Below are 21,933 nucleotides of genomic sequence, written 5' to 3' on the forward strand. Positions count from 1 at the left end.
CTTGTGTCATTGTTCTATTTCAGATTTTAAAACCATCATTGTTGATTTATGTACCACTGAGGCTGTTACATGTAACTCTAGGTAAAAGTGACTTTTAAATACCGCAGATAAGAATCTGGTTCAGTAACACATAGTTCAGTTCAGTCGCTCTCTCGTCTCCGACTCGACAACCCCATGGACTGCAGCATGCCAGGCCTCCCTGTCCATCACCAATTCCCGGAGCTTACTCAAACTCATGCCCATTGAGTCAGTGATGCCATCCAACCATCTCATCCTCTGTCGTCCCCTTCCTCCCACCTTCAGTCTTTCCCAGCATCAGAGTCTTTTCAAATAAGTAGTGGCTTGTTCCAAATGTTTTAAAGTAGGTATTTATACTTTCTAAATACTTCATAATCTAATCAAACATCTTTACAGTTATTATTTTTTAATCTCAGGTTATTGTGAAAGGTTTGATAAAGTAGATCTATCTTTAGAACAATTACGACTTTAGTGATTAATATATAGAATGAGCAATGATGGTAACTTTTCTGTGTAAGCTATTTGATTTCACTCAGCCTTCCCTTGTGGCTCAGCTGGTAAAGAATCCACCTGCAATGTGGGAGACCTGGGTTCGATCCCTGGGTTGGGAAGATCCCCTGGAGAAGGGAGAGGCTACCCACTCCAGTATTCTGGCCTGGAGAACTCCATGGAGTGTAGAGTCGATGGGATCGCAAAGAGTCTGACATGACTGAGCGACTTTCACTTTCACAGAAACTGGATCAGGTAAGCTAGCCAACAACCACCTAGTGGCAAAAGAAAATAGTACAAGGGAAATAAATGGTCAATCCTGGAGAATAAAATTCAGTGTCAAAGTTAGGATCTGTTATCATTGAGTGATTGTGGTAAAATGTATTCAGAAATAGCTTTATTTTGGATAGTTTGGTTTTTAAGCACATTTATGTGTATCATTTTCATATTGCCTTCTACTCTATGTTTTTCAACAAAAATGTAGTTGGCCCTCAGAAAGCACACTTCATCATCATACAGCTCATCTTTGAATACTGACAATATAGCTGAGCTTCAGAAAGTTTGTTTCATTTTTTAAAACTCTGGTGTATAAAGTACTCCAGGATATAGTGAAAGACGGGGAAGCCTGGCGTGCTGCAGTCCATGGGGTCGCCAAGAGTTGGACGTAACAGTGACTGAATAACTATAGCAAAATACCAAAGACTGGACAGTTTATAAATAACAGAAGTTTATTTCTCACAGTTCTGTTGGCTGAAAATCTGAAATTAAGAGTGTGAACATATTTGGATGAGGGCCCTCTTCACGTCCCAGACTTCTTTTGTCTTATGTCCTCGATGGCTTGATGGGACTAGGAAATTGTAGTGTCTCTTATAAGAACATCAATCCCACTCATGAGAGCTCTAGCCTCATGACCTCCCAAAGACCCCCATCTACTAATACCATCATCCCTGGGTGTTAGGATTTCAATGTAGGAATTTGAGGAGGCAGGTGATTATTCAGACCATAGCAATTAATTCTACATTGATTAAAAAAAAAAAAATATATATATATATATAAATAAAAACTTCCTCTAATGCTTAGAGGACAGACAACCACATTTGCTTAAATGTAGCAAATGTCCTTTAAGTGGGAATATATTCATTGTAAATACTATTTTAACTACTAATTTTGAAGGCTTTATATTTTCAGTTGTATCTTTTTGAAGGTTGTCATTTTGTTTTGGCCATGCCTTGCTGGATCCTGCTTCCTCTACCTGGGATTGAACCACACCCCCAGCAGTGGAATCAGGAGTCTCAACGACTGAACCACCATTATGCAAAATGCTTAGCATGTTTTGTAAATTCTTTGAGATGAAAGCCAGCTGGTCTCCACAGAGTTCTTAGAAGAAATACTAGATATTGTCTAATACAACCTGATTTTCTTAATAAATGACATTCTAGTGGAGAATCAGTTTCACTAGACTGAGTACAGGTCAGGTATTGGAATATTAGCAGGCACTTCGAGCAGGTCCATGGATATGTGTATATCTGAATCACTTAGCTGTACACCTGAAAACTAACACAATATTGTCAATAAACTCCAATATAAAGTAAAAAATTTTTTTAATTAAAATCACATTCAAAACCTAGTTAGTAATAATATTCCATATCACTGTGATACTAGTTCCCTGTGTGACTACTAGATACTAGAAATGTGTGACTAGTTCCTTGCTTCCCGTCTACCTGCCTGCAGCCAAGGACAAGTCACCAGGCTGAGGCGTTATTTGTAGGTCTTTTGCCAGTTCCACCCACCATCAAACTATCCCGGTATTGATACGGAATATTACTAACTAGGTTTTACATGTTTTTAATTTAAAAATTTTTTTATGTTATATTGGAGTTGATTGACAATATTGTCTTAGTTTTCAGGTCTACAGCTAAGTGATTTGGATATACATATATCCATTCTTTTTCAGATTCTTTTCCCGTATAGGTTATTACAGAATATTGAGTAGAGTTCCCTCTGCTACACAGTAGGTCCTTGTTGATTATCTATTTTACATATAGTTGTGTGTTTATGTTAATCCCAAACTCCTAATTAACCCCCCCCCCACCTTTTCTGTTTGGTAACCATCAGTTTGTTTTTGAAGTCTGTGAGTTTGTTTTGTAAATAAATCCATTCATCTCAGGTTTTTTTATAGTCCACATAGAAGTGGTATCATATTTATCTTTGACTTCACTCAATATGATAATCTCTAGGCCCACCCATGTTGCTGCAAGTGACATTGTTTTATTCTTTTTATTCTATTGCATGTATGTACCGCACCTTTATCCACTCCTCTGTTGATAGACATTTAGGTTGCTTCCATGTCTTGGCTATTGTAAACAGTACTGCATTGAACACGGGTGCATGTATCTTTTTGAATTATGATTTTCTGCAGATATATGCCCAGGATTAGAATTGCTGAATCACAAGAGCTTCCCAGGTGGCTCAGTGGGTAAAGAATCTGCCTGCAATGCAGGAGATGCAGGCAAATGTGAGTTTTATACCTGGACTGGGAAGATCCTCTGAAGGAGGGCATGGCAGCCCACTCTGGACAGAGGAGCCTGGCGGGCTACAGTCCATGGGGTCACACAGAGTCAGACACGACTGAAGTTACTGAGCACCAAAGACTCGGACACGAAGCGACAGGGCGGGAGCCCAAGCACATGGTAGATGTAGTTCTAGTTTATTAAGGAACCTCCATTCTGTTCTCCATAGTGGTTGTTATCAACTTACATTCCCACTAATAGTGATGGTGGGATGGCTCCCTTTTCTCCATACCCTCTAGCATTTATTGTTTGTAGACTTTTGTACGGTAGCCATTCTGACTGATGTGAGGTGATATCTCATTGTAGTTTTGATTTGCATTTCTCTGAAAGTTAGCAGTGTTGAACATCTTTTCATATGCTTTCTGGCCATCTGTGTCTTTGGAGAAATGTCTGTTTAGATCTGCCCACCTTTTGATTCAGTTGTTTTTTCATAGGTGTGATTATTAAAATGGTATGGCTATTTTAGAAAAAGTAAAGCCAATTTAGAAAAACATTTACAGATGAAACCATGATTTACTTCAAAATCGTATCAAGGGGGGAGACTGAATAAGACTATGGATGGACTAAAACAACCATGGTTTAGTGGCTGGTGGGGTCGATGATAGTACACAGTAGTAGTGTTAAGTCGCTCATTCACGTCCAACTCTGCAACCCCATGAACTGTAGCCCACCAGGCTCCTCTGTCCGTAGGATTCTCCAGGCATGAACAGTGGAGTGGCTTGCCATTCCCTTCTCCAGGAGATCTTCCTAACCCAAGGATCAAACCCAGGTCTCCTGCATTGCAGGCAGATTCTTTACTATCTGAGCTACCAAGGATAGTTCATAAGGGTTTGTTAAACTCCCATTTTTATCTATATTTGAAATTCTCCATGACTTGGTTTTTTCTTTTAATCCTGGTAATTGTTACACAAATTTCAAAGTTTCTGAATAACACTTCTTAAAACAATGCTGTTAAGTGGAATATAGTCTTTAAACAATGTTATTTGGTTATTTATGGACACGGGAAAGGAATGTTTAGAGCCAAAACTAGGGTCATGGTGATACTGTAAGGACAAAGTTATATAAACCCAGCCATTTCCCATTGGTATGTTGTTACATTTCAGAAAGACATCTTTGTTTGACTCAGGTCAGTGATTCTCAAAGTTGAGTGTGTATCTGAGCTGGGATGTATTCCAGGCCTTGTGCCACAGAGATTTTGGTAGGGAGATCTGGAGTGGCACCTAGGAATTTACATTTCTAATAAGCTCAGAACGTGATCTATCACTTAACGATAATTGCAAGAGTTTCACTTCATTGATATAGAGAAAACACAAAATAATACAGTGATGAAATATTTTAATTAAGGCTTACTGCAACAGAAATGACTTCAAGGTTTTGTGCATTATTTTTCTAAAGAATATCTTTACAAAAGATACTACTTACAAATCAATCATCACCGTCATTGATGTTTCCGTGTATTTTTATAATTACATCATGACAGACACAAAGAGGCTAAATGATAACAATACTGGCCCCAAAGTCTTCTCAAAACAGACTAATCAAGATACTTGTTTGTACTACGTTAGGTGTACATAGTCCATTATTCCAGCCAAAAGCATAGTTATATGGAAGGAAAAAGTTGAAAAGAATGAGCAGAAGTCCTGGTTTGTGTTTATTTAGGTCAGTTAACAGCCATCTTCCTTTCAGCTGTGACTCCTTCTCTCTTGTTGTTCTTAGTGTGGAATGGTGTGACACAGGGCATTTGGTACCAGAGGCACAAGCAGCACCATCTCCACCACAGCAAAGAGAAAGGAGCCCCTAATCACGCTTATTTAGAAATATGATAAGTAAACATTAAGGGTTGTTGGGCAGAGAGAAGGGAAAAGAACTCTAGCATGACTGAACACTGCTATATAGCAGGTAGGTGCTTTGCATATATTGGTTTAAGGAGACAGAGCTGCTGCCAAGCCACTAAGGAACTCCCACTCTGCATAGCCTTTTACAATTATATCATCATAGCAATATAAGGAGACAGTGAAGGTGTTATTTTGGCCCAGACAACCTACTGGAGAATCCAAAAGAAGCTTACTGAAAACAGGTCATGTATATATCATAGTTCTTGGGGGAAAAAAGATGAACCATAAAATGTGAATGGAATTAATGACATATCTTCCTTCTATTCTGAGGTAGTCATCAAAAATTGTGGAAGATGTGTCTACTAAGTAGGAGTGCTATAATCTTGACACTGAGGCAGGGGTTCCGTGCCAGCCCTGCTCCTTAACTGTGGTAAACAACAGGGGAACACCTGTGGGGACCTCATCCATTCATTTGCATGGCTTACCTATTAAATAAGGTCCAACAGGAGGAGTTCATCTTGCTACTGTCACCAATTCAAAGCAGGTCTAAAATCTGTTTCTGTCTCAAATATGTGACTCTATTAAACACACCCAGAATAAATTAGCATTGACAATTTATGCTCCCGTAACGAATCTTTTGCGGCCTGACATCTAGTTCCTTTACCCTTAAGATAGAAATATGTGGTAAGACTTCCTGGAAATGCTTTCTTGCTAAAGCTGAACTTCAAGGACCACAGCCACCCTGCCCAGTACTGAGTGGATGCGTCCAGTGCCACGTCTGCTGCCATAAAGGTGGACATGCAAGGTAAGCCTGTTCCCTCGATCCTGCCGTTTCCACAGCAAGCCCGCTCCAAGCACAAACGTTAAATTTCATAGCTTCTGACCTTTGAAACCTAGCAAAATCATACACATCAGACCTTCCAGTGGTGGTAATTCACTGGGATTAAGCCCCGAGGTATCTGGTGATGGAACAGTGCCAGCTATGCTTCTACTAGGGTCTGTGTAACATCAGGATATGAAGTGGGCACTCTGCTTAGTGGCAGTGTTCGCTTGGATCTAAAAGGGCAGTGGAGGACAGGCTGCTGTTCTTACTTGGGGCAGGGGAGGCAAGACCCAGGGGAATAGCCATTTGCATTTTATACTCCGAACAGAGTGCTGGCTCTGGTGGATTTGCTGGTGGGCTCTCCTTGTCTCCAGACATGGGTGAAGCCAACTGGGATACATAATTCAAATTAGCTTCTCCAGCTGGGATTTCTCCCAGGGAGTTCATGTAGTTTTGTTCCAGTGTCTTTAGTAAATTTTCAGGTGAAGTCAGTGGTCCCAGCTGACAGTGTGGGGCTTGAGGGGTTACTGGGAAATGTCCACAATAACCCAAGTCAGAAGCTGCCTGATTATAGGTAAAGTTCTCAAAACAGATGCAAGGTCCAGGGCCAGAGTAGTTCTTCTCTGTGGGGAGCAGGTCCAGATAGACAGGCTTAGTACCTTTAGTTTCTGTGGGTGACTTCCTAGTGCCTATGAACTGTATCTTACTCCCTTCAGGCTTGTTTACAACTTCGATAGCATCTGGAACACAGTCGTTGACGTTCATTATTGTTATATGAGGATTCTCCTGAAACAGAAACACAAAATGGGCAAAGATAATGTGTGTGTGTGTATCACGGTATATAAAGTATGTGAAATGCACTGAGAGCTTCACTTTTTTGTGTGTTTTATCCTGGTCACAAGTTAATGGTGGTGATCACAAGGAAGTGACACTGAAAACCAAAGGATAGCCCCTGACAGAAGAAGTCAAAGCTGGGTTCACTCATCTCATGGCTGGGGGAGCAGAGGTGGCTGCTTTGTTATATCTTCCTAAGGAGGTCTAGGATTGTATGATTATTATAGCCCAACCCCTGGGTTAGTCTTTAATAAGTACATGGTATCCCTAGAATTTCCCAGCATTTACCTTGAATTTTATTAATGACAGGACGCTGCTCTTGTAAGGGTCTGGAATGTCAGGATAACACTTATCCTTCAACCTGGAAAACCAATGAAAATTTCACTGAATTTTGCAATAGAGTGGAATGGTTAAGAGTGAGAAACATGGAGTCCGATTAATCCTTGCTTTATCACTCTTAACACTGTAACCTTAAGCAAGCTTTTTAACCTTCCTATGACCAACCTAGATAGCATATTCAAAAGCAGAGACATTACTTTGCCAACAAAGTTCTGTCTAGTCAAGGCTATGGTTTTTCCAGTAGTCATGTATGGATGTGAGTTGGACTATAAAGAAAACTGAGCACCAAAGAACTGATGCTTTTGAACTGTGGTGTTGGAGAAGACTCTTGAGAGTCTCGGACTGCAAGGAGGTCCAGCCAGTCCATTCTAAAGGAGATCAGTCCTGGGTGTTCTTCGGAAGGACTGATGCTAAAGCTGAAACTCCAGTACTCTGGCCACCTCCTGCAAAGAGTTGACTCATTGGAAAAGACTCTGACGCTGGGAGGGATTGGGGGCAGGAGGAGAAGGGGACAACAGAATGAGATGGCTGGATGGCATCACTGACTCGATGGACGTGAGTTTGAGTGAACTCCGGGAGTTGGTAATGGACAGGGAGGCCTGGCATGCTGCAATTCATGGGGTTGCAAAGAGTCGGACACGACTGAGCGACTGAACTGAACTGAACTGATGCTTTGATCTCCTCACTGGTTCAATGGAGATCATTATGGTAGTGACGGTGTTGGAAGGATTAAGTGAGTTGTTATATGTAAAGCACTGAAAGTACTGTTAAGCACATGGTAAAGTGAAATATAAATATTAGCTCTTGCTATTTAACAAGTTTTGCAATATTTTCAAATAGTTTCCTTATGTATTGACTTATTGCTTATCTGTTGATAAACAAGATTACTCAAAATTTTTCATATTTTTACCAAATCTTCCTTTGTCCTTTCCCTTCCAGCACTTTGCCTCATATGATCCAGTGTGATTTCTATCTTATTAAATTCCTTTCTAGATTTTTTTCCTTTGGCTCTCTTCTTGGATGGAACCTTCCCCACACACTTACCACTGGCTTTTTAGGTAGCAGGTGATCGTGACGACCAAAACGCAGAAAATCATGGGGAGAATGATGTGTGTCAGTATATGGGCTGGAGAAGGGAAAAGAAAGGGACTTTTTAGTGACTGCTTTTCCCTCAAAGAAATGAGTTTTACATGTCTCTTATTTCTCAGAACTCCCTTTGTGCAAGATTCGCTCTGAGTGCTGTCTGACTGGTGGGGAGCAGGGTGGTGAGACGCCAACCAGCCAACACAGGGACCCATCTGCCCTTAATACTTGTGGCTCAAACTCGTTACCTCTCTTGACAAGAATGGATCATTACTCCCCATTCTTCACTCCCTCTCTGTATGAGAAGTATACTCCACCCCCTTGACTTGGAGGCTCAGCTGTGACTTGGTTTGCCCAATGGGAGGTGAGCAGTAGTCACGCTGGTAGCTGAGTTGACTGTGCTTAGAGTTGGCTTGCTCGCGTGTTCCTGTGATGCACTCTGAGCAGAGCTGGCCCCTCAGAGCCACTGTCCTTCAATCTGAGCCTCAGGGAATGAACAAACTACATGGAACAGACCTAAACGTGCCTGAAGCTTGGAGCCCCACTGGGTTCAACCTGTGTCAGCCAAGCCAGGAGCATGAAGAGACAGATCTGTTTCTGTATGCCACTGAGATTTGGAGGTATTTTTGTTAGTCATTGTTCAGTCACTAGGTCGTGTCCAACTCTTTGCGACCCCATGAACTGCAGCACACCAGGCTTCCCTGTCCTTAACTATCTCCTGGAGTTTGCTCAAACTCATGTCCATCTCATCTTCTGTTGCCCCCTTCTCCTGCCCTCAATCTTTCCCAGCATCAGGGTCTTTTCCAATGAATGGGCTCTTCACATCAGGTAGCTAAAATATTGGAGCTTCAACATCAGTCCTTCCAATGAATATTCAAGATTGGTTTCCTTTAGGACTGACTGGTTTGATCTCCTTGCTGTCCAAGGGACTCTCAAGAGTCCTCTCCAGTACCACAAGGTATTTTATTACCCATCAAAAATGGACTAATGCACCCCTTCTAGTTAGGGTCTAATAAAATTACCTAAATCATAACCTAGGTAATTATTCTACTTTTATTTCTCAGCTATATCAACCTGTACTTCATTTTCATAAATGCCCATCTTCCTGTTCTCAATGCTTGCAAATCCACCAAAGAACAGTGTAGATAGGTTGTTAAACATCCTCTTTTATAAAAGCAAATCATACAAGGGCATTTGAAGGCTGATAGTCATTCACATGCACATATATTTCTGCTGACAAAAACACCCCCATCCCTCTCTAGACAGAAGTCATAAGGGTCTTTCCAAGTCAACACTAAAATATGCTATCTGTGATTTTCAAACTGTTCTGGGACTGAGAAAGTTTCCAGGTCATAGATCAGGCATATTAGCTTCACTCTTATCTATGCTGTGGGATTCTGTGTAACTTTTTTTTTTTTCTTTCATGAGTTTCATCTAGAGAAAGAAAGAGACAGACAAAGACAGAGAAGAAAGGTTTAAACATCCCTGATCTAGACAAAGTCCGCAACGGTGCGTGTCGTTTGTCAGTTTCCCAGGAACCCCTAAGAGGAGAGTTCTGATTTGGAAAAACTCACAGTAGTCATCCGGAGTCGTGACCTTTGTGAAGTCATCCAGGGGACCCTCACCAGCACTTGTATAAGGAGTGACGAAAAACTCATAGACAGACTCTGGCTGTAGGTCTTTCACAACAAATGTCTTTTGATCCGGGTTGTCAATTGTGTATTTGCAACCTACTGAATTATCTGTGTTTAAAAAAAAAAATTTTTTTTTAAGAAGAAAAAAAAATGATTAAGAGTGTAATAAAGATCTTGTGAGACAGTCAGGCACTAATACTTCTGTAGACTCAGCACTGCCAACATTTCTAAACCAATTAAAAATGAAATCATAATTTCATGACACTGGGCATACTAAGATGTTTGGGAGATGGCAAGCAAGGTGAGCATTCCACTAAGCAAGGGCTATGGGGGGTGGGGTGCGGGGGGAACTCAAATCTGCCACAGAGAGAGTAAGAGCTTGCCAGAGCTACTTAGAATACATTGCGATAAGCTTTAACAAAGTCAAAAAAAGAAAATGAGGTTAGCAAGCAAGTTTCCTGAGCAGTAAGTAGGTTTTCTTAAGGAGCTAGGAGTACTTCAAGTGCTTCTAAAAATACCAGGCCACATTGTTTTTAAGTAAGTTAAAATCCTGGCCCCCATCGTCCTGTCCACCCTACTAATTTAAGGACACTATTCGATCATTAAAGCATGCGAGCATAGAAATCAGCCTGGACACGATCAGAGATGGCTGGTAGCCTTTCCAATGATTTCAAGTAAGGAGATCTTGAAACTGTAAACAGACTGAAAAAAAGAAAAATCAAAAAGTGTCACCTGGAAGAACTGTCTTTTCAAATTCCCGGTGGCACTTCTCCCCTGTCTTGGACTTCAGGTAGACATAGTACCCTTGTATAAAACCAGTTTGAGATTCGGTGGAATAATCCTTCCAACTCAGCGTGAAGGAATGGGAGGTCAAGTTAATCGTGGCCACTTCAGGGTTGTATGAAGGAGCTAAGAAAGGAAGGTGAGATAACGTAAGAGTCACAATTTGGAAGCAGTCTCGGAGCATTCATGTAAATCGAAGGTAGAACCACAGCCTACTCTATAGGTGCTTATGACAAGTGAAGGACTCTTAGCTTTTTCTCTGACTTTGTTCATGATAGCTGGGAAGGAACAAGCTTCATCTTGTTCAAGCCTTGCCTCTCCCAGAAGTAGAAATGGATGCCCAGAGAGATTCAATAACTTGTGCAAAGTCACACCGCAAAAAAGAAAATAAAGGCTTCCCTAGACTTTTTTCTGCGCCTGACTGAATTCTAAACAGTGTTTGGGAGAATGAACTGAAGTAGGGGGAAGGGAGGAGGAGGAAGGGTTATGTTTGAAGAGGTCAAGGTGGCTTTGAAGAGTTTTAGTTCCCAGGCAGTGGCAACGCACAGTTGTCCAAGTGCATGTGTGTGTGTGTTAAGTCGCTTCAGTCGTGTATGACTCTGTGCAACCCTATGGACCTCACCCCACCAGTCTCCTCTGTCCATGGGATTCTCCAGGCAAGAAGACTGGAGTGGGCCACATTCCCTCCTCCAGAGGATCTTCCCGACTCAGAGATTGAACCCGCATCTCTTAGGCCTCCTGCCTTGGCAGGAGGGTTCTTCACCACTAGTGCCACCTGGGAAGGCCCCGTCCAAGTGTGGGAAGACTTCATTCTGAGGCTGCCCTGAGCCTGTTTCAGCACATAAGCTGGTGCATGCCTGGCCTGCGGCCACCAACACTCACAGAAATGCCCCTCCCACCTGTCTGGGACAGCACCCACTCAATGGAGAATACCAAGAGCTGGTCTGATTGATGCAAGGTAACCAAGGACCCAGCCGCCCAACTCCCAGTGGGTGTGCCAAGAAACTAAATAAGCAACCACATGAAAGGATCAAAACTTGCCCATGTTGCTGGTGGAATCAAAGTACAATGTCTAAGAGGGGCAGCAATTTCACAGTATATCTGCCAAAAGTCTTAAAACCTGTAAAACTGTATTTAAGAAGTTCCACCTTCTGGTTCAAGTATTCTACCTCTAGGACTTTATTTAAAAACCATCATCAGTGCAATGGACAAAGATTCAGCTAAAATGATGGTGAGTCAGATAAGGCATAAGGGGATTTGGCCAAGAAAAAGAGAGAGACTGAATATTAGAGACTGCAAGAAAATTGAGGGTGAATTTTATAGTTTTTAATTGAAAAACATTTTAATCATCCTGAAAGTCCAAAGATGGGTGATCTGCCATACGCAACCCATGAGGCAGTTTGCAGTCATAATGACTGAAAAGGTAAATATTACTTAGTGACATGAGTCAAAAAGGACTTTACAAAACTGCATAGAGTAAGATCTGATTTTTATATCAAAGTGTATGCCTGTACTGACAAAGAACACACACAAAACATTAACTGGATATGTGCCCTTGGGTGGTAAAATCGGCCAGAGTTTTGTCTTCTTTTGCATAACATTTCATGAATTGTCTTTAATGAAAATGTTTTATGCTTATGATTAAAAAACAATGTTTTTAAAAACCCAATGGCCAGAATAAATAGCACACTGAAAATTAGGAAAGGTGCTATAATTTTCCTAAAGCTGAAGCAAAGAGTCTCTGAATTGTCCTGAACAAGTCTATCCATGGACACAGTAAATGCTTTAAACTTACCCAGTTCCTTCAAATAGCCAGCTTTTTTCTCTAATAAATGGGCCATCCCTTTTGCAGAAATTTCATAAATTCTGAAGTCGTAGCGAACCCCTGGTCTAAAAGCATCTAGAGAAGAAAAGTCAACAGATTGTCAATAACACAGGAAGACATTCTCTTTATTTCTGAAAACGAAAAGAATGAAAAATGAATTTGGGTCACCTTAAACAATCTTCCTCCTCGGAGTTTCTGCCCTTCATCTCTACCATCTTCCCGCCTTCCCCTGAGCCTTGGAATCCTCCGGCATATCTGACAATGGGGGGAGGGGGGGTGCTGTTCTCTACATCATCCTCTCTCAAAATACCCTTATCCATGTGCATCAAACTGGGTGCAGAATTCAACCAGAACCAGAAAACCATGTAAAACTCTCTTCTGACTCTAAATCTCCCGCCAGCGACGCGCCCTTTCTCCGCCCATGAGAGGCAAGCGCCTGGGAAGATCTGCTTCCAGTAACTCACTTGCCCCTCACCCCACACCTCTAACACTGCTCAATAAAGGAAGACTCCTCCTCCCCATTCCCGCCAGCCACCCGAATGACCCCACTGGGCCTCATCAGTAAAGTGGTGGGGTGGTGGTGGTTTAGTCGCTAAGTCATATCCTACTTTTGCAACCCCATGGACTGTAGCCCATCAGGCTCCTCTGTCCACTGTCTGTGGGATTTCCCAGGCAAAAACACTCGAGGGGTTTGCCATTTCCTTCATCAGTCACTCTCTGGATCGACAATTCCCACATCTCTACCTTGTGACCAGCAGATGGCGCCACTAACCCACCGCTCAAGCCACTACCCTACGCTCCTTAAACTGCTACACTTGCAACCTGGAAAAGACAAATCCAGTGTGGCGGGGAAAGAGACCAAGTTGCATTGAAACTGAAGGAGTTGATAATCGACTACCATCAACTCTACCTCTATGTCTTCCAAATCCACATCTTTGCTTTGGTAAAAGCTCTCAGGACAACTGTTACAGAGGTCCTTTGCTATCCATTTGAGACTGCTGGCTTAGAACAAATTCATGAATCTTTTGAACACCTATCCAGACTTACATCTGGATGGATCTGTAAAAGCAAATATAAAGGTCAAAACTTAGACCACATCACTGCAAAACTTGAACTCCAAGACCCACGTGGGATTTGGAGTTACCAGTGAGCACAGAGTATCTGAGATGGTCCAGAAATCCTAGTTGAATTAGGTGGATGGAGTGAGATGGTAATACAGAAGGTTCTTACCTGAGCTAATAACTGTGCCTGTGTTAGTGGGGCCTAGGTTTTTCCACTGGAGAACACAGGGAAGGTTCTGGGGATCGTCACACCACTCCACAACGTAACCTGTGGCATTTCTGGATTGGGGTTTCCAAGACATGTGAAATCCATCCTCTGTACCATTCACTCGCCCTTCTTCAACATTTTCTGTACGTTACAAAGAGGGCAATGCTTCAGATTTAATTAATCAGACATTCTGCAAAAGTATCTAAAGAAGAAAATAAGCTTGAACGTGCTGTGTATCTAGCAGGTCCAAGCCTTCCCTCTGTAACTGTGACAGGGCTTAGGATAAGGGCAGGAGGGATGTTTTCATCAGGTTTTTCCTACCTCTCACTCCCAATAAATATTCGTACCTGCCCCTCAAATGTCCCTTGTCCTGAGAGACCCAAAGAAGCATCAGCTCCTAAGACAGGGATCAGCAGGCAGGACCACTGGTGGAACAAATCCAACTTCGAAAGCTTGTTTTTACTAAGAACAGTTCTAAGATTTTTCAACTGTTGTTGAAAACAAAGGATAGAAAATACAAATTGGAAAATGATGATTGAAGTGCCTATATTAATGTCTAAAATATTTATGCTCTGTCTTTTTACTGAAAAAGTAGTTGACCTTTGACCTAGAACTGTGTCTGGTACTTGATCTACTTTCAAAAACTATCTGTTGAATAATTCAGCTTATTCCCCCACACAATGCTGGCTGCCTCAGAATGAACTCCTGTCTCCAAGATGTTAGGGGTAGAAACTGAGGTGATCGCAGCGCAAAACAGGAAGAAATGATTCACATACATCCAGAGTCAGATTATGGAAGGGTGTGACAGTACTTGTGACCTAGGATGCTGCCTCAGTGTATTTTATGCAGCAGGGTAATCTTCCCTACATCCGACAATTGGACAAAAGGTGATGGTCTCAATGGACTACAGCGCTGCTGACTTCAAGCAGGTCAGTCTAGGTCTGGAGGGATGAGAACTTCTGTTTCCAAGGCTGATTCCACAGCCTCCCACTGTTCAGAAGGCAGTGGACCCAGGCGGTCACTTGAATGAAAGCAGACTCTGATCAAGGACTGGGCCTGCAAGCAGCTGTTCAGAGAGGCAACCAGTGTGGTACAAGCAAATATGACATGGGATGGACTTAATACTCCACATATACTTCTTGTTTCTCTGCAATTCATATTTGATGAGGCATCTTTTCTTTTATCTGGCAATTCTAATTACAGCTGAATGTTGATGGGTGCTATCAAATTTTCCAGGGCACCAAATTATCATCCAGCTGGGAGCACCCAAACAAATGTGCAGCCCCAGGTATAAGGTCAGGGGTCCCCCACGAAGGCCTGTGCCTATCCTACCCACACAGCTTCTGTCTTTCTTCATCAGAGACCCAAATCTCTTTCATGTTGAAGCTGACATTTTCCACTTATTCATATTGACTATAATTTCACCCCAAACTTAAAGCATAACTCTCCAAAGCTGCTTCTCTAACCTTGCAAATATGTCTGGAGAAGTGAGGGGAGAAGCAAAGAAAAGGGAATCTTTTCTTTTCAGTCATTCACACTTTAGCATGAATTGGCTGAACCTCCTTGGCCTGTCTCACAGCACATCAGTGCCTTTATCCACTCTAGAGAATAAGAATGTGGACCATATCGGAAGGCTGGATAGAGCCTCACAAGGGGACGGAGTGGGTTCTGAAGGCAGGGCATGAGGAAGGAAGACAGGGTGGGAACCCCCAGATGGGGATGACCCCAAAACAGAGAAGAGTGCTTAGCAGAGTTGTTTGAGCTGAGCCTCCCTGGAGGTAGAGTTTATCTATCAGCTCCCCAAGGAGTGAATGAAATGCCCACCTTTCCTGTTCTGTTCCTAATAAAGACAGAATACAACCATTCACTTCCTTCTCTGATACAGTTCTTCAAAAGCAAAGATTATGTCAAGTAACTCCTTAGTTTTTCTTCTGCGGCACAATCCCAATTTCTTTTTCTTACTTGACACACTTTATGGTTCTTAACCAAAATAAATCAGACAAAAATAATAACACCCTCCAATCTAGCCCATTTAACCTAAATGTAAGCCTAATTTGAATAACAGGTATAAAGCGACCAGACATAGCCCCACAAGCAGGGTGTGACAAAGCAGTAACTGAAAGGTGACATCATTGCAAGGTTCACAAATCAATTTAGGATGTCTGTGAGGTGCTGTCCAAGTGTGCAGTGTCTGAGTGTGTGTACCACTGGGGGTGGGGTTAGTGCAACCAACTTCCTTTCATAGCTCTCCCAGGAAGGAAAGTAACACCATTATTGATTGTACATGTAAGGTCATTTCCACCTTGTTTGGACTTTCACAGGCTAAGTGTTTAGACAGTTATCATCGTTTATTCCACAGCTTTGGCAAAGCCCTTTTTGAAAGATGATGCTAGTTCTCCTTGTGGCCAAAACTGACAAAATATTTTGCCATATAAGAAATGCAACTCATATTCCATAAGCCACAAAGCACGCTCATACCAACTCTAACTCTGTTAGGACTGTTTGTGTTGCATTTATTTGAATAAAATTTGAGATAACTTCCCAAATCAGTGGAAGAATCCCTGGAAGGGAAATGTCCTGAGCCATGGCTGAAATCTTCCCACACCAAGGAGGACTGTCCCAGAAACCTGCCAACATGCCTGGACCCAAAGAAAATGACAGACAGTTTGGCAGCTGCATCTTTTGTCTCTCCAAACTACTCTTTCCAATTTATTCATATCTACCAAATAACACCATCAACATTTTCCTAGTGAAGAAAAACAAAACCAGAGAAACTCACCATTTTCAGGATGTCCAGAAATGGCAACTGCGGAAGCTGGAGAAGGGCCCACACTGTTGTGAGCCGTGACATAGATCTGGTAAGAACTCCGATTGAGGGTTACTTTTGTGCTGTTGGCCGGAGCAGGGACAGAGAGGACCTCTAAACTGGATGGTTCATCAAGATTTTCTACAACTACATTATAGAACAGGATCTTCCCGTTGGTATGCACTTTTGATAGAGGCTGAAAACAAATATTGACAATCATTTCAACATGGGCTTCCCTCTGAATAAGAATTTGCTTGATTGCTTTCTCATCTTTTAACTCCTTTGATTGCCTTATACACACACACACACACACACACACACACACACACACACACACAGCAAATTAAAACAGTTGAAGAGCGAAAATAACCTTCTAAATTAACCACACTTGAAATCAGACATTCTACTTTAACTAAAATTGAGTACAGAATAGGATCATTTAGGGGTGAGCTTAAGAGCATATCATGTCCAAAGGGTGACCAATTAAGGAATCGAGAGGAAGGGGGTTATTTAGCCTGGATTAAAACACACTTGGTGACTATGGACTCAGTCGGTAAAGATTCCGCCTGCAATGCAGGAGATGCTGGTTTGATCCCTGGGTTGGAAAGATCCCCCGGAGGAGGAAATAGCTACCCACCTCACTACTCTTTCCTAGGAAATCCCATGGACAAAGGAGCCTAGTGGGCTGCAGTCCATGGGGTTGCAAGAGTCGGACATGACTTAGCAACTAAACCACCACCACCACAGTGAGTACAGAGCAGGGAAGACAGGAGTAACCCCAGACAGGAGGGGGCTGGGCTCCTGGAATGCCTCCCTCCACCAGCTGTGTCACCCCTTGCCTCCAAGCTGTGCTTCCCCAGACCCAGGGCCCATGGTCCCTCTTTCAGATGATCCTCCAGGTTGTAGAGAATTCTCTGTCCACACAACCCTAAGCCCACTCCCAAGGCCTCAACCCCCAGCCAGATGGTGCACCCCCAGACCTGAGATCAGGCTGGGGCAGCTGTTGGCTCTGGGTGTGGACAGAACCTGCCTGTACAGACTGGCGCATCCACAGGTGTGTGAACAAGCCCCCCGATGGGGAGGCCCAGAGTGGAGGTGGGAAGCAAAGTGGGGTGGGCGCTGGCTGGGGACCAGCTCCCCAGCATGGCCACGCTTTAGCACTAGACACTGAGGAATTCAAGAGCTCTGAGTGGGGCTTCCTTGATGGCTCAGATGGTAAAGAATCCGCCCACAATGTGGGGGACCTGGGTTGGATCCCTGGGTTGGGAAGATCCCCTGGAGGAGGGCATGGCAACCCACTCCAGTATTCTTGCCTGGAGAATCCCCAAGGACAGAGGAGCCTTGTGGGCTCCAGTCCATGGGGTCGCAAAGTCGAACACGACTGGGTGACTAAGCACAGCACAGCATAGCCAGTATTCTTGTCTGGGAAATCCCATGGACAGAGGAGCCTGGTGAACTACAGTCCATGGGATCAAAAAGAGTCGGCCATGACTTTGTGAATACATCACCACCACCACCTCCTCAACACAAACCAGGCCTTCCACGTTGTCAGGAAGGCAGGTTAGTCAACATAGAAGGACTAGATTGACTTCTGCTACAATCTTTAAGCTTGACTTATCACTTTCAAATATACATATTCATAACTTTAAAATATGGTATATATTTCTCTGCTTCTCCTCATGCCCTGGGCCCTGCAGATGTTAGGGGCAGGACTGAGGGGAAGTTAGGAGATGCAGTTCTAACCATCAGAACCAGAACAAGCTACCTGGGCAAGGCAAGAGGCTGCCGAAGAAGAAGGCCCTGGTCCAGTTTTAGGGGTATGGATGCGGAGTGGGGATTCCCCGACCAGGTCAGAAATTCTACAGGATTCCTGGGAAGAGCCCTCCCAATCGAAAGACTACATCAGTATCTAATCTTGGTGAAAAGCAAATGACAAGCAAAAATGTCTTTCTAAACCTCTGGCCTCTTACCTTCCAGAACAAGGTCACCGTTGGATGTCCTGACACAAACGTCACATCTCTCCAGACATCGGGCGCCTCCGATGGAGCTGAAATCAACCAAAGGAAAGCTCCTGGGTCACAACATGGACGAAGAACAATACTTTCAACCTTCCTCTGGTTCAGTCAGCAAAGTGACCACAGCCAGTCTGACCTGAGGCCTGCGTCTCGGCTTTTCACTCTCTGTGATGTCTACACACTTGGCCGTGGCACACTGTTCACTCTCACAAGCGGCAGGCACTCAGTAGGTGCTTTACAAAAGGGTTGCTACATCAGAACGGGAAGTGACACGGGGGCCTTTGTGAAACTCAAGCCTCAGAGCTTCTAGAAGCCACCAAGGAATTTTGGAACCCTGCGTCAGTCCAATGCTAGGGGGTTAGTTAGGCAAGAATCCTGCATCAGTCCAATGCTAGATTAGTTAGGCAAATTTCCCATTTCTGGAAGTTCTAGGCACAGCAAACCATTGCTACTTCCTTGCCCCTCTGGTGGAGGCTGCAGTTGGACACCCTTAAGTGGAGCCCAGTTCTCCTGATTGTACACTGGCTGGCCCCTGGCTGTGGTCAGAGCCTGGGATTCCCTCCTTGTCCCCCTCCTCCCCATGCACGCCTGTCCCCCAGCTCCTGGCCTGAGCCTGGGGCAACTCCCTGTGTGTGGGCCCTCGGGGCACAGGCTGCAAACCTCCCCCGTATGCCTCTCCCCACTCTGTTCTAGAAGACCGTGCCTCCTTGTCATTCTTGCCACTAAACTGTGGCACATAAATCAGTGATTTATGACTGGATTCAACGTATCTCTGCACAAGAAGAACACTGTTTTGCAACATAACATAAAATTTTAATTCTCTGCTTTATGAAAATATAGTTTATGGTCCCCAACAACTGAATTTTTTTAAAAAATGAAAAATTTTTTTCATACAGTTGCTAACACTTTCTATTCAACATGAAGGTGACTGTATATCTTTAAAATCTTTGCAACCCCATGGATAATAGCCCACCAGGCTCATCTGTCCATGGGATTCTCCAGGCAAGAGTACCAGAGTGGGTTGCCATTCCCTTCTCCAGAGGATCTTCCTGACCCAAGGATTGAACCCAGGTCTCCTGTATTACAGGCAGATTCTTTACCATCTGAGCCACCAAGGAAATCTCTGAAATTTAAGAGACTCCTTTTTTTTTTTCCCCTGTAGTTGCTAACACTTTCTAGCACAACATGAAGGTAGCCATATATTTTTAAAATTTATTAAGAGGCAGATTTCAATTTGCTAAACAAGCCATCAGAGAAGCCAATGTTAAGTATAAAACATATTGAAAAACTCAGGTGCCATATGAGACCTCAAGCTCAGTGCAGAATCTTCCGCTGCTGGTTTGTACATGACCACCTGCATGAGAAGAGAACAGGAGTACAGCTGGTGTGCCCCATATTTATGTCACTACAGCATCTCCCCATGGGGTCATTTATCTCTGCTCACTGTGATTCTGCTTAAGTAGGATTATAATACATATAAACGTCGACTCTGCCAGCATTGAGCAAAGTGTTATCAGAGTTGAAAAAGTATAGGTTCATCATTAGTAGATTCAACTGATTTTAACTTTGCAAAAGCAAAGTTAAGGATTTTCAGACTTATGATATTATAATCTAAAATAAACTAATTACCAAAAATGCTATAAAAAATGTAAAGTTTTTTTCTTTCCACTAAGTTTAGGTATAATTTTGGAATACACTTGCAAAAAAAATAACCCCAAAGCAGAGTAATATTAAAGTGCAAAGTATTACGATAAAGCAAATCTTCTTTGCTCAGTTGCTTCAGTTGTGTCTCTTTGCGACCCTATAGACTGTAGCCCGCCAGGCTCCACTGCCCATGGGATTCTCCAGGCAAGAATGCTGGAGTGGGTTGCCATGTCCTTCTCCAGAGGATCTTTGTGACCTGGGGACTGAACTCATATCTCCTGTGTCTCCTGCATTGCAGGAGGATTCTTTACCCACTGAGCCACCTGGGAAGCCCACAGTTGAGGAATACACCACATTACCATCAGGAATGGGGTTCTCTGCTCCAAGATTTCTTGGGGGCTCTATATGACTAGAAAAAAATGACTGGACTCCTGGAGGGGCTGACGAGGGGAAGAGGCTACTGAGCACCTCTGGTGACCAGCCCAGGTGTGGATTTTCGTGCACTGCCCTCCCTACCACCTCAGTCAGAACATTTTAAAATGTCCCTTCCAGGCTGAAACAGAAAAAAAAAAAACTCCACAGCCTGCAGACATGAATAACAAGATGGAATCAAATAAACATACACAATCCTTCCTTAGGCAGCAAAACAGCCCGGATTTGAGCCCACAAGCTCTCCAGGCTGTAGGGACACCCCCGAGAGACACACCAGGCAGTCTGGGTGACGGGGAAGCTCTGGAGTCCGCTGGCCTGGGTGTCAGCCGCGGTGCTGACTCAGGGGCCTGTGAAACTCCTCATCCTCCCTGTGCCTCCCGGGCCTCATCCACTGAGTGAGGAGAAAACAGGACCTGCTGCACGGCGCTGGGAGGATTTGAGGAAAACACTGGGAACCCTTGGAGCTGCGTCTGGCACATACTAAACACTCTGTGCTCCAGTTACTGTTGTTCCGTCTGCTGCTCATCAAGCGCAAGCTGGCGCGTCTCCCCAGTCCAGGGGCCCAGGCTGCCTCATGCGTGAGCCGGGCGATGGCAGGACTATTATGTGGCATTGGAAGGAGATGAATGCAGGGCTGGGCCATCTCATCTCCTGAGCAATACTTGTGGTCTAAAATGTAGTTATTTGGGAGGAAAACTCTCTGTTTAGTCATTATTGACGAAACAACCTCTGAGAGCATCATGAGAAAGCTCCCAGTTTGCTGTCGCTGGAATAAACGACTTAACAATGATGATTAAGCTTCCAGATACTACCTTTCCAAACATAGCCCACGGCTGTTTTCTATGAGATTAGTGCTTTCCTCAGGAAAAATGCTACTGTTTGTCCCCACGCCTGAATGAAAAGTTCATACTTATTTACAGGGCCCCAGTTTCAACAGGAATCCAGCAGTACCAGGAGCTTAGAAACCATTTTGGAAAACTAAAAATCCCAGAGAAGATGTTCAGTAGAAATAACCTGGATGGCAAATAAATGTCTGAGGTAGATGTCTTCCCACCCACACTCCGTTAGGCATTAAATTCACTTTTTTTTTTTTTTTTTAAGATGGTACTCAGCCTCTGCTGTAATACTTTCCCCTGAGTTTTGGTACAAGCAGAAGTTCTCAGGGAAGTCCACCCATCTCCTCTCAGTCAGTTTAGATTCTTGGGATGTCAGGGAGCCAAACGTACCAGCTTCAGCTGTGGTGAAGTTTTGGCTAATCAATTCACTCCATTTCCAGAAGTGGTCGGCATAAGCGCAGTGTACGCGGGCCACATATTCTGTGTCCGGCTTCAGCTCACTTAAGAGGTACTCACCGTTCACTCTGACGGAGATATTGTGTTGCTTGATTGAAAAAAAAAAAAAAAAAAAAGATGAAATGAGGAGGAAGACGACAGAAGTACCGGTGAGCACACTTTATTGTAAAGCCAAATCACACACGGAACGTCTAGACCTGGAGTACAGCTAGTTCTTTGAGGAAAAATATCTCTAAATTCTA

The 21,933-nt window shown here is 43.4% G+C and overlaps 1 protein-coding gene across 4 annotated transcripts in view; it reads right to left on the minus strand.

Moving 5' to 3' along the window:
• Window positions 1-4,395: 4,395 nt before the first annotated feature.
• Window positions 4,396-21,933, minus strand: part of OSMR (oncostatin M receptor) — a 66,362-nt gene continuing 48,824 nt past the window's right edge. For 3 of the 4 annotated variants that reach the window (XM_060400481.1, XM_004017030.5, XM_060400480.1), the window contains exons 9-18: window positions 21,626-21,779; window positions 18,279-18,355; window positions 16,282-16,504; window positions 13,464-13,643; window positions 12,204-12,308; window positions 10,358-10,534; window positions 9,566-9,733; window positions 7,953-8,034; window positions 6,858-6,930; window positions 4,396-6,521 (exon numbers count right to left, since the gene is read on the minus strand). In XM_060400481.1, the coding sequence (XP_060256464.1) occupies window positions 5,946-6,521; window positions 6,858-6,930; window positions 7,953-8,034; window positions 9,566-9,733; window positions 10,358-10,534; window positions 12,204-12,308; window positions 13,464-13,643; window positions 16,282-16,504; window positions 18,279-18,355; window positions 21,626-21,779 (1,815 nt within the window). In that variant the 3' untranslated portion in view covers window positions 4,396-5,945. Of the gene's footprint in view, window positions 6,931-7,952; window positions 8,035-9,565; window positions 9,734-10,357; window positions 10,535-12,203; window positions 12,309-13,463; window positions 13,644-16,281; window positions 16,505-18,278; window positions 18,356-21,625; window positions 21,780-21,933 lie in introns of all 4 variants that reach the window. The other variant, XM_060400482.1, reaches the window with a different exon arrangement.

The sequence above is a fragment of the Ovis aries genome, chromosome 16, assembly GCF_016772045.2.
Source record: "Ovis aries strain OAR_USU_Benz2616 breed Rambouillet chromosome 16, ARS-UI_Ramb_v3.0, whole genome shotgun sequence".
Lineage (NCBI taxonomy): Eukaryota > Metazoa > Chordata > Mammalia > Artiodactyla > Bovidae > Ovis > Ovis aries.